The following is a 13,264-nucleotide window of genomic DNA, read 5'->3' on the forward strand; positions in this document are numbered from 1 at the left end:
AGTTAACAATCAGTCAACAGTCAGTTAACAATCTTTCAACAGTCAGTCCACAGTCAATCAGTCAGTCAGTCAATAGTCAGTTAACAGTCAGTTAACAGTCAGTCAGTGTCTTTTAGTTGATGTGGATCAAAAGGCTCCAAGTCACTTTTGAAAACTTGAATTTTCGGTGTCAGGGTGATGTGTGTACACACACACACACACACACACACACACACACACACATACATACATACATTCACACACACACAAACACAAACACATACATACATTCACACACACACACACCCCTCAGTGCATCAGAGGAAACATCTTAATATTTTTCAGGATCGTGTCGTTTCTCCTGACCTCTACATGACCTCTACATGACCTTAAGCAGTCCAGCCTCGGGGGTCAAAGGTCAGTCTACTGTGTTGACTAGTGTAGTGTCTCTATGGTAACCAGGTCTCGGCAGGGTCAGAGGTTGTCCTCCTGTCGTCTCTACTGGATCAGAGGCTCCGCCCCCTAATGGGAAGTCTGTAGTGCAGTTTTCCATTCTGATTGGATTCAGTGTCAGGTTCCTGTCTTCTGATTGGCCAGCCAGCAGGGCATCTCCCCACACCTACAGGAAACAACAGACAATCAAGATGTCAATCAACTCAGACAGTCCAATGGGATCGCTGGGAGGAAGCTTCCTGTTTAGGAAGCATTGAAGTTGTGTCTCAGCCCCAACCAGGAACTAGGAAATCCCACAATACCTTGCAACATCAACGAAGAAGAACAAAACTTCCCCAACATCTGCTAAAATGAAAACAAACGTGACCGTAAAAAATAAAATACATCTAACATTTTCAATTCATTTTTATGTAAAAATCGTATTTCTTCATTTGAGTCCAGTCAGCTGTTTCTGGAAGCCGCTGAAATGAGTGTTAGCGTCCTGCGCGGTTTAGCTAGCAGGCGACAACGACTCTCTGCTTCAGTCTGGTGGAGGAAAACCAGGAGAGTCTGATCTTTTCTTTAATGAGTTTTAACAAGCAGTTTGATCAGACTGGCTGTTGGAGGAGTGTAACGTTAACTGCAGTCACATGACAAAGGCTGTCTGTCTGTCTGTCTGCCTGTCTGTCTCTCTGTTGGAGGAGCGTAAGGCAAGGCAAGGCAAGCTTTATTTATATAGCACATTTCATACACAAGGCAAATACAATGTGCTTCACATAAAACAGAAAAAATACATAAAATGACATTAAAAACGAAAGAAAGATATTGAGCAGTCACTCTCACACTGGTGACACCTCTGATCAGCCAGTATAACTTCTCTGAGAGTGACTCCATCTTTCCTCTCGAAAGGAAATCAATTTTAGGATTCTTCGAAGGAGCCTAGAGTCTTTCCAGTGGTCTTACCCCACCCTATAGGCAGGCCCCACAGCCCCTATAGGACTTGTAAATGTTTCTTTAGAACAATACACAGATCATCTAAACAATTACAATTATAAACTTCATGAAATCCTTCAATTCTCAATACAGGTTTGAGGATCCCATCAGAGCGGAGAAACTACTCACCAGAGTTCCTCTAGACTCCTGTTGGGATCCTGTTTGTGACGCCAATTGATGAATAATTTGTATAAAATAGGTAAAACATAAATAAAAGAAATAAAATAAATAAATAAAGATAATACCTGTTACATCTACATACAGATGATTTAGCAGAAGGCCACAGAGAAAAGGAATGTTTTGAGCCGACTTTTAAAAGAGCTGACAGTGGGAGCATCTCAGTGCTTCTGGAAGTTTATTCCAGTAATTGGGAGCATAAATAGTTTTCACCCTGGGAACAACTAACAGACCGGTTCCAGAGGACCTCAGAGGTCTGGGTGGCTCAGATCCTAAGAGCAGGTCACAAATGTATTTTGGAGCTAAGCCATTTAGCGCTTTATAGACAAGCAGCAGAATTTTTAAATCAATTCTATGGCACACTGGAAGCCAGTGCAGTGACCTAAGAACTGGTGTAATGTGTTCTGTTTTCTTAGTCTTAGTCAGAACTCTGGCAGCATTCTGAATGAGCTGTAACCGCCCAGAGGTTTTTTGGGGAGACCGGAGAGAAGACCACTGCAGTAGTCTAACCTGCTGGTAATGAAAGCGTGTATCAGCTTTTCTAAATCAGGTTTTGACAGAAGACCCCGTACTTTGGTTATATTTTTAAGATGATAAAAGGCTGATCTTGTAATGGTATTGATATGTTTGTTAAAATTGAGATCAGCATCCATAATAACACCAAGATTCCTAGCTTGCTCTTTACTCAAGAGACAGGGAGTTAAGGTGAGTCCTAATTTTCTGCCTCTTTTCCTTAGTACCAAAGATAATTAGCTCAGTTTTGTCTTTATTTAGCTGAAGAAAGTTTTGGCACATCCAGTCATTAATTTCCTCAATACACTGAATCAGAAAATCTACAGGACCAAAGTCACTTGAAGAAAGAATATATAGAGCTGAGTGTCATCTGCATAATTGTGGTAATGAATGCTATTTTACTGTATGATATGTCCTAGTGGTGTAATGTTAACTGCAGTCACATGACGAAGGCTGTCTGTCTCAAGCTAGTTAGTTTAGACAAGGAGCCTGATTAGGAAGTTTCCTAGTTAGGGAGCAAGAAAGGAGGAAGCATGCTTCCCAAGGAGACACAGCCGAAGACTGACAGGCAGCAGGAGTCATTCAGGTCCTGAGGAAATCTGTCTGAAGTCTGGATGCTATGACTGTAGTTTTCTGTAGAGTTTTGTTGCTCCTGATGCTGATGAGAGTATTTGACTTCATGTTTTACAGCAAAACAAGCATTATAATGTGAACCGTAAACCAAAAATCCAGACAGCAGCGTGTCCTGCTGTGGTGTTTTAACAGTAGAGATCATAAAATGACTTCTATGAGGAAAATCATTTTATTTGATGAATCCAGCGAACAGGCTCACAGCATTTAGCGTCTGCAATCTAAGATTAAAGGAATAGTTCACCCAAAAATGAAAATTCAGCAGATAATGACTGAATTTTCACTTTGGGTGAACTATTCCTTTAAGGTAATAATGCGAGTAAGGCAGAACCATCTAAACACCAAACTCCAGTAATTTCTAATGTTTCCAGTTAAAAGAATCTAGTTTGAACTCTGTCCTCTCTCCTTTTAGAATCACATGGAAAAGATCACAGCTAACAACGTTCTCTGTTCTAAAGAGGAACTCAGGAACTTTTACTCTGAGGACATTTTAAATCAGACACTTTTACTTTTACTGAAGGACATTTTTACACCAGTACTTTTATACCTACTTCAGTAAAATGTCAGCAAAGTACCACCTGAACTACACAGCATGTATAACATTTGCGTATCGGAACTTGTTTTGCGGTCCAGTTGCAGCTCGGCAGTTCAAGCTGCTGCTGCTGTTATTGATCCGTTATTGATCCAGCTGTCTGTTGAGCTACCTACAGTTTACAGTTTTGTTAGAGCCAAAATAGATTTTCTGTTATTGTGATTATGTAAATATGTAAATGTAATTTAATCTAGTTATATTGTTTGCATGCAGACATTATATGGGTCGAATTATTTAAGTATTGTTTATTTTGTTACATTTTTTATTGTATGACATAGCACTGTGGATAGGTAGGGCCATAGGTGCTGTTTGATGGCTGCTAGACTGCCCCTTTAATACAGGTGCGGGCCTCCCTTTGTGTGTGGCAAGCGGGAGAGCAAACCGCAGAGTTTTTTGACCGCAGTGAAAGGTTTTGAATGTTTTTGTTTTGAAAGGATAAATGCCAACAAATATGGATTGAAGAAGAATATTTCGTTAGGTAAAAACATGTTGTGAATTTTGGAAGTGATTACATCTATCTTTTTTCAATAAATTTTGACTTTTGGACTTTACAACACTCTGGAGTTATTGGAAATGTTTGGATCACGCGAGTCGGAAACAATCCTATGCCGCCACCACTGGAATCTAATTCTACAGTTTACCTCTGGGTAACTGAGCAGTTATCTAGTTTTGCTTATTGTTCCGTAAACAACTCAAGTTGTACTGTGAGGAACATTAATGAACCACAGAGGAGTGCAGCTGCATGCAGCAGCTGCATTGGAAGGCTGCGGATCTGATCCGACCCTTTAGACACAAACGGATGGAACAGAAAGCCACAGAGCCGCAACAGAACTTCTACTGGGCAGGACATTCTAGTGTTTCCATCACAGGTATTACGATCAGGAAAACAGAAATATTACTTTGATTCTTTGAGCGCTGAAGACTCCAACAAACAGCAGAATCTGGCTCCAGTTGTTTTGGTTAAATTACACAGTTGAAGGACAGGAAACCACAAAATAATCCTTATGGGAGTGAATCATGTCAACGGACTGTTGCCCACTATTGGCAGTATAGGGTAACACTTTATTTGAACGGGGGTGAATAAGGCTGACATAACACTGTCATAACTATGTCATGACAACTGACATGAACATGAATTCAACTTTATGAATGTTTACGACTGTTGTCATTAAGTGTCAATCGGTTGATAATGACACTTTCAATGCAAAGTTGACACTGTTCTAGATGTCTCTGTCATGACAACTTGACATTAACCAAAGGGACAGAACCTGTCATAAACATGTCATAAACATGTCATGACAGACTTCATTATCAAACACAAATAAACCTTTTGGTTGTATGTGTTAATATTACACTAAACTGTCGTATTTGACACTGGCTGTCACGAGCAGTGTTAATTTTGTCAGCAAATTTTGATTTAGTTTTAGTCAGTCTTTTGACTAAAATGCCATTTAGTTTTAGACATATTTTAGTCATCTGAATTGTTTTAGTTTTAGTCTAGTTTTAGTTGACCAAATATAAGATTTTAGTCGACTAAATCTACAGTAGATTTAGTCTATAAAAACAAGTTTAGTTAAAGTGTAATGCATTATTCAAACGTTTCTCTACAATTTCCACGCACGTTGCTAGTTGCGAAACTGCAGCTCCCAGGGACATCGAGCTGGAGCGGGCCCAACGAAATGGAGTGGATTCAGGCCTAATGGGGACAAGCCTCGGCCTATCGTTCCCAAATTTCTGAGATTCAAGGACAGGTCTGCAGTACTGGAGAAAGCAAAGAAGCTTAAAAGAACGAACATTTTTATCAATGAGGTTTCACCGAGGCTGTCCGACAAGAGAAGGGACCTGATGTCTGCCTTGAAGGCTGCACGCGATCGTGGGGAAATCACTTATCTAAGGTATGACAGACTAATTACACACCCTGCAAAACCTAGGAGAGGTTGATGGTTATATGTTTTATTTACTGTAATTAAGTGATTTGGACAATGACGACCTATGGTGGACATCCATACAGACAACTCAGAACTGCTTAATCTTCCAAAGAAGGGGCTAAAAGTTGTGCCAACGCTTTGTACTTGAATAACATAAGTGAGATGCTAGACAAGGTCTCAGATAACAATAATGAAATGTATTTGTTGGGTGACCTGAATATCGATTGATTTTCTTCAACCTGCTCGCTTAAGAAAAAGCTTAGGGCTGTAGCCAATGCATGTAATCTGCCCCAGCTAGTCAACCATCCAGAATCCATACTAACAAAACTGGGAACCCTTCCTCTACATGCATTGACCACATTTTCACCAATACAGCTGATTTATGCTCAAAAGCTATATCAACTCCTATTGGGTGCACGGACCACAACATAGTAGCTTTTACAAGGAAAGCTAAAGTTCCAAAAGCAGTTCCAAAGATCATTTATAAAAGATCGTACAAGAACTGTGAAAATACATACAATACATACAAGTGAAAATTAATTTGTAGAAGAGATGAAAAAATTACCATGGCACAATGTATGTGGAGAGAAGAATCCAGAATTAGTTAGTTACCTGTTAAAAAACGTACTGTTAAAACAGTTAAGGCACCCTGGATTGACAATGAACTGAGAAATTGTATGGCAAATAGAAACATTGCATAAAGGAAAGCAATTGAGTCTGGCTGTCTGGTTGACTGGCAGAATTACTGTAAGTTCAGAAATCAGATGACAAAGCTGAACAGAAAGAAAAAGTCAGTCTATTTTCAAACAAGAATAAATTTAATTAAAAATGACAGTAAGCTGTTGTGGAAAACATTTAACAACGCCTTGGGTTGTTTATTACTAAGCCATTTGACATAGCTCAGTACTTCAACAATTTTTTCACTTGCAAAGTTAACAAATTAAGAAAAGACATGTGTTGTGATGTTGCGCAATGTGTTTCTTACATACTGGACTGCATCATGAAGACAAAAATTTGTAGTTTTGAATTTAGTCCAATTGACTCTGTAAAGGTTGAGGAGCTTTTACTCTCCATCAACAATGAGAAGCCATCAGGCCTGGACAACCTAGATGGCAAATTGTTGAAAATTGCAGCACATCAGGTGGCCAATCCAATTACTCATATTTTTAATCAAAGTCTAAGTTGGGGTGTATGTCCACAGGCTTGCTCGCCCCCTATAAGCATTCTACCGGTTCTGGCAAAACTCATGGAGAATCCAGACTTTCAGCATGCCTACAGGGACGGGTATTCAACATGTACAGCACTGACACAGATAAAAGATGACTGTTTAATGGATATTGACAACAAGAAACTTGTGCGGTTAGTTTTACTAGATTTCAGTGTGGCCTTTGACGTTATTGATCATGGACTGCTGCTGGAGAAACTTTCTTGCTATGGTTTCTCATCCTCTGCTGTGACATGGATAAAGAGCTTTTTATCCAGTAGATCACAGAGTTTTCTTTAATGGTAGTCTCTCTGATACTGAACATGTACAGTCTGGAATACCGCAAGGGAGCTGCCTTGGCCGCTACTATTCACAATCTTTACTGACTTGCCGTTGGTCTTAGACAGGGCTAATGTGTCCATGTATGCTGATGACACAACATTATACATTTCAGCTACTACTGCAGATGACTTGTCTGTAGCTCAATCTATCACTGAAAGGAATCGAAATTGAACAGGTGGAAGAAACAAAACTGCTTGGTGTCACATTAGACAGTCATCTGTCATGGTCTACTCACATAGACAACATAATCAAAAAAATGGGGAGGGGGCTATCAATAATTAGGAGATGTGTTGAGTTCTTAACATCAGCCTCTGTGGTCCAGGTTATCCAGGAACTGGTTTTATCCCATCTTGACTATTGTCCTGGACTTTGGAAAACTACAACTAGCCCAAAATAGATGTAGAAATAGGTCCAATACTTTACATAATGCATAAATGCCTATCATGGCTTATGGTAGAACAAAGATTGTTAGCTTGTGTCATTTCATTTTTCAGGAACATCTGTGTCAATAAAAAACCCAATTGTTTGTACAAATTAATTAATTATACTAGTAATAGACATAACTATTCTACCAGGCAGGTGGAGATGGAACGTTTCACAGCATCTATGCCTACATCTAATGCAATGAAAAAAACAGTTATGTACAGAGCTAAGCCAATATGGAACTCCTTCTACAATTATAGAAATTAAGGGCAGACTGCACTTTAAAAAACAGCTTAAACTCCTTTTCGTTTTTATCTTTATTTCTTGTATTTGTATGCATTTTTTTGTTCTATGTGGACCCCAGGAAGAGTAGCTGTTGCCTAGTGTAACAGCTAATGGGGATCCTAATAAACTAAACAGTACAGTACAGTACAGTACAACACAGTACAGTACCTGTCTCTCAGTGTCGGCTGGCTGCTGAGGAAACTGAGCTGCTGCTCCAGACGACAAACTCTGAAGGCCAGATAGCAGGAAGACAGGACCAACAGAAACACACTGAGAGACAGACAGGTAGAGACAGACAGACAGACAGGAGGAGTAAATATTAATACACACTTCTTCTTCTTCTTCTTCTTCTTCTTCATCTTTGTCATTAGCAGTACTGTGGAACTATATTGTATATAATTACAATTATATTTTTATATAAATATTATTATTAATATTATTATTAATTATATATTTTTTATTTTTATATTTTATATTTATTTGTGACCATGTGTTGTGATTGGACGAGAAGCCTTATAACCTTATATGAGTAGTACTGCAGTACTATATTGTATAGTATGAGTAGTATAAGTACTCTAACTAACTAAGTAGGACTGTATAGCCTGTAGTACATTGTAAAGAAAGGAAGAACATACATGCTGTACACAACATCAACCAGCAGGTGGCAGTACAGGTACACACTAAAATACACTAAAATACACTGTTCTGAGTTCAGAGACAGAACTGGAAATACAAGAAGAGATTCTGAACACAACTGAGCAACTGAATTAAATTCACATCTAGAGCGATAACTAGAACTATAAAAACATTAAACTATAAAAATGTCCAAAACCAGAACTATAACTATGTTTCTATAACTATAACTTTGCTTTATGAGTGTTTTCTGTGTTTTCTGGACGTTGAGACTCACAGCAGGATGAAGAGTTTCAGTAGCTGATATTCCATGTGACCCAGTTCTGGAACTGGTTCTGTCAGCAGGATCTTCTCTGTTTCCAGACCACTGTCTACACACGTGCACACACACACACACACACACACACACACACACAGAGCTTACTCTGTATGTAGTAGGGATGGTAAGATTCACCGATTCGCATCGGTGCACCGGCATAAAAGTTCAAGATGCGATTGCCCCGATTAAAAAAGTGTGCACCGGATACAATTTGGGATGAACTCGCGATACATCGGTAAAATCCGATTTATTTATATATAATTATTAGTAGAGGCCCTATGCCTTTATTATTTAGAAATGTGACCAATAATTTGTTACCAATAATTTGATATGTAGATTGAGTCCTCCTTTCTAAACTGTTTCTCAAGCACGCTCTCTCATCTCCACTGCTATCAGTGGCCGACGTCAGAGGTCAGAGGCTACTACGGAGGCCGAGGCGTGTCACATTAGAGATCAACATGGAGGAGGAAGAGGTACACAATCCACCGAAGAATACCTATAAATCAAGTGTTTGGCGACACTTCGGATTTTTCAAGAGAGACGGACAACTTGACAAGACGCATGCAATTTGCAAAGTATGCCGTGCCGCTATAAAGTACACAGGCAGTACGACGAACTTAAACACTCACCTGAAGCGGCGACATGAGACGTCTGCCTCCCCCTCGGATTCAGCTCTGGCTAGCCCCAGCGGTACCGTTAGCAAGACTGGTGAGCAAAGTATCGCAACTTTTTTTCACGCCCCGCTGGCTAGCAGCTCCACCCGTTCTAAGACAATAACCGACGCCATCGCCTTCTTTATTTGTAAAGATATCCAACCTTACAGTGTTACAGAGAACGAGGGCTTCCAATACCTCCTCCACATTTTGGAGCCGAGGTACCACATACCAAATAGGAAGCTATTCACCGAGAAACAAATCCCTGTTCTATACGACAAAGTGAGACGAGAGATAGCTGAGTCGCTGAGCAATGCCCAAAGAGTTGCAATAACAGTTGATGGCTGGACGTCTTGCGCCACTGACTCGTATATCACGGTCACGGCACACTACATTAATGACGAGTGGGTTTTGCAAAACCACGTTCTACAGACCAGAGTGTTCAACGAGGCTCACACAGGGAATAATCTAGCGGTTTTACTGCAGGACGTTTGCCGCGAGTGGAACATCGAAGACAAGAACCCAGCGCTGGTCACGGATAACGCAAAAAACATGATAGTGGCTGGAGTTGGTGCAGAGATGGACCCACATGTGCGATGCATCGCACACACACTAAATCTGGCCTCGCAAAAATCTCTGAAGGTGGACAGGGTGTCAGAGCTTCTGGCGAAAGTGAGGAAGGTAGTAACTTTTTTTCACAGAAGCCCAAAAGCAACTGGAGCTCTACGTGAAATGCAGGCCCAGTTACACCTGCCCTTCCACAAGCTAGTCCATGATGTTTCCACAAGATGGAACAGTTCCCTGTTGGACCGTTTTTGGGAGCAGCAGCCTGCCGTGTTGAACACCCTGCTGTCAAGGAAAATAAAGAGGGGAGAAGGCATGGCCAGCCTGACAGAGGAAGACATGACACTGATCCAAGAGGTCATCAAATTGATGTCCCCTCTGAAAGTGGCAACCACACTCCTCAGTGAGGAAAAAAACCCCACCATCTCAATGATCTCCCCAATCCAGGCCAAACTGCAGAGGCATTTCCAGCCAGATGAGAGCGATCTACCGGTAATTTCCCAGATGAAGGAGCGATTCAGACAGGACTTTGATGGTCGCTACACATATCTCCAAGACCTCCTCCACTATGCCTCAGCGCTTGATCCACGCTTCAAAGACCTGGCTTTCCTGGATGACAACGACACTAAGGACATGATATTCATGAAGATAACAGCAGAGGTGGTGAAGATGGATGGAGAGGTAAGAATATACTTAGTATACTATAGCTAGTCTCTCTCTCTCTCTCTCTCTCTCTTTTATTTACCTGTGTCTTACTTAAATTATGTTTATTTGTTTAGTTTAAGGAAATCTAATAGCTAGTCTCTGGATTATACTGATTATTGTCAGGCAGGGGACAGTGACACACTGAATGAGGGCCAGGCAGCTGAAACAGAAGGTGACAGGAGCCCCCACAGAGAGGAAGAGACAGGTTTGTTTTGATAGGAACTGTGCCAAAAGTTATAAAACTATGTTGATTTGAAGACGCACGTGTTATTATTGTATCGTATTGTAAGTCATAATTTTTGTAGTATAGTATTGACTGACATAATTTTTCAGTACAACTGATAATCCCCTCTTCTCTTCTGTTCCACTCCCTAGATGATGTCCCTCCCAAGAAGAAGACGGCCTTGGACCAGATGTTCGGGGATTTCCTCACTGCAAGAGCACCGATGAAGACCACAAGGGAGAGAGCTAAGGAGGAAATCTTAAAGTACAGAGAGAGGGATTCTTTAGGTCTGAGTGGTGATGTGTTGCATTGGTGGAAAAAACAAGTGGATCTTCCACTGCTTTCAGCATTGGCAAAGAGCTACCTGTCCATCCCAGCAACAAGTGTACCCTCTGAAAGAGTGTTTAGCACAGCTGGTGACATAGTTACAGCACAGCGCAGTTTGCTTCATCCTGATCATGTGGATCAACTAATATTCCTGAAGAAAAACCTTAAAGTAGGACATATGAGTTAAATTTAGTGAGGTGTTATGACAGCAGTGTTTACAGCAGCCTGTGACTGCCAATAATAGTTTACCTTTTTTTTTACATTTGTAAGAAGTTATGAAAAACCTGTTTGTGAAAGGTTATTTTTATTTTTTATTGTTCATATAGAAACCGCACCACTGCTTTCTGCTCACTGCTGAGTTAGCCTACCTGCTGAAAGAGTGTTAAGCACATCCGTCTGCTGGCAGTAGTTACGGCACATTGCACTATGTTAATTGTTATTTGCACATTGTTAATCCTGAGCATCCTTAAATTGTTTAACTGTTAATTGTGTGAGGTGTTATAAAAGTGTACTGTACTGTAAACTGGAGACAGAGAACACTACACTACAAAGGACTTGTGAAAAGGCCTGTTTGTGAAAGGTCCAAGTGTGTTTTTAGAGGTCAAAAAGACTGAGTCTAGTACTGAGTTGCAGTACTAGAGAAACAAATATGTAAAGTAAAAATGGCACTTTTTTAGTTAATTTATGATTTGCTGCTTAAGAAATAAAATCAAACTCTCTGTACCATATTGAATTGCATAGCATCATTCTTTTGCATCGTGTTGAATCGCATCGTATCGTGCTGAATCGCATTGTGTTGAATCAAATTGTGTCGAATCGCACTGGATCGCAATAGGGGTGAATCGTATCGTATCGCATTGGTAGTTGCTTCATATGTATCTTTAATGTATCGGATCGTTGGCAATGCATCGAGATGCGTATCGCATCGGCCTCAGTGATGGAGATGCACATCCCTAGTATGTAGAGTCAGGTTTATCTCAGACTTCCCAGTACTTCGGAGTGTTTTCTAGTCGTCTGACTAGAGGGTGACCGGGGGTGCGGGCCTACAGTGAGTGTTGATTGACAGGGGGGCGGGCCTACAGTGAGTGTTGATGACAGGGGGGTGGGCCTACAGTGAGTGTTGATTGACCGGGGGGCGGGCCTACAGTGAGTGTTGATTGACAGGTGGGCAGGCCTACCAGTGAGCGTGTGCGTGCTGAAGGGCGTGTCGGCGCTCAGACTGGAGGAGGAGTTTCCCAGCAGATCAGGGAGAGAAGAAGAGACGGCAGGAAGAGACGGCTTCCTCCTCCACTTCAACACTTCAGGATACTCATCCTGAGAGAGAGAGAGAGAGAGAGAGAGAGAGAGAGAGAGAGAAGGGGTGTTGATTGACAGGTGGGTGGGCCTACAGAGTGTTGATTGACAGATGGGCGGGCCTACAGTGAGTGCTGATTGACAGGTGGGCAGGTCTGCAGTGAGTGTTGATTGACACTACAGTGAGTGTTGATTGGCTGGTGGACGGGTCTACAGTGTGTGTAGGCCCGCCTACACTCAATTAAGTAGCTGCCACTTTGACAAAAATTGGAATTTTTTTTTTTTACCACATCACACCAAAACACATCAACAAATGATCTAATACATCAAATAAGGCTTGGAGATCAGCTGATCATTTCTTTAAGGTTTGTACAAAACTCTCCATACTGGTTTAACTTCCTATAGCCAATCTCTCCCTCCACACTGCAGCAACTTTTCCATCCAATTTGCATTTGTTCAACACTTTGAGAAAAAACAAATTTTACCATTCACTGTATACAAATCTAAATGATTAATACATTTGACATCTAATAATGGTCCAATGCATCCATCTAATTTAGGAGAAAGTTCCAGTTCTGGAGATGGATCACCCTGATCCGGGCTTCCACACCGCCACAGTAATCCTGCAACAGTTCCATTTCTCTCTGTGTCAGTCTCTCAATCCACAGGTTCAAGATGTTCCCAACATGGCGTTTATCAATACACAGAATATGATGGTAATATCCCTTGTGCTCCATGGTGAGCATTCATATGGAGGCCCAATTCAGAGTTTAACAGAATGATACACTACCATACCAATGAGTACCATAGAAAACATCAGGCTACACCGTCATAAATCTACAGCACCATAAGACAGGCAGCAACATCCACCAGCTGCCTGCTCTAGCTTCAGGGTGAGTGAGTGTAGGCAAATCATTGGGGTTATCAAGTGGGCTCTTCCTTCACCCATGTTTCGTTGAATTAGGCCCACGACACTCAGGAAGGTTCAAGAGTGTATTCCAGCGTCCCAGAAACACCCCCCTCTTTGCCCAGACTCAGCAGACCCAAGT

The 13,264-nt window shown here is 41.2% G+C and overlaps 1 protein-coding gene across 1 annotated transcript in view; it reads right to left on the reverse strand.

Annotated features, from left to right (window-relative positions):
- Positions 1–227: 227 nt before the first annotated feature.
- Positions 228–13,264, reverse strand: part of gramd2ab (GRAM domain containing 2Ab) — a 51,503-nt gene continuing 38,466 nt past the window's right edge. The window contains exons 9-12 of the mRNA XM_078283261.1: positions 12,052–12,236; positions 8,409–8,498; positions 7,667–7,768; positions 228–598 (exon numbers count right to left, since the gene is read on the reverse strand). Coding sequence (XP_078139387.1) covers positions 550–598; positions 7,667–7,768; positions 8,409–8,498; positions 12,052–12,236 — 426 coding nt within the window. The 3' untranslated portion in view covers positions 228–549. The remainder of the gene's footprint in view (positions 599–7,666; positions 7,769–8,408; positions 8,499–12,051; positions 12,237–13,264) is intronic.

The sequence above is a fragment of the Centroberyx gerrardi genome, chromosome 4 (genome assembly GCF_048128805.1).
Source record: "Centroberyx gerrardi isolate f3 chromosome 4, fCenGer3.hap1.cur.20231027, whole genome shotgun sequence".
Taxonomy (NCBI): domain Eukaryota; kingdom Metazoa; phylum Chordata; class Actinopteri; order Beryciformes; family Berycidae; genus Centroberyx; species Centroberyx gerrardi.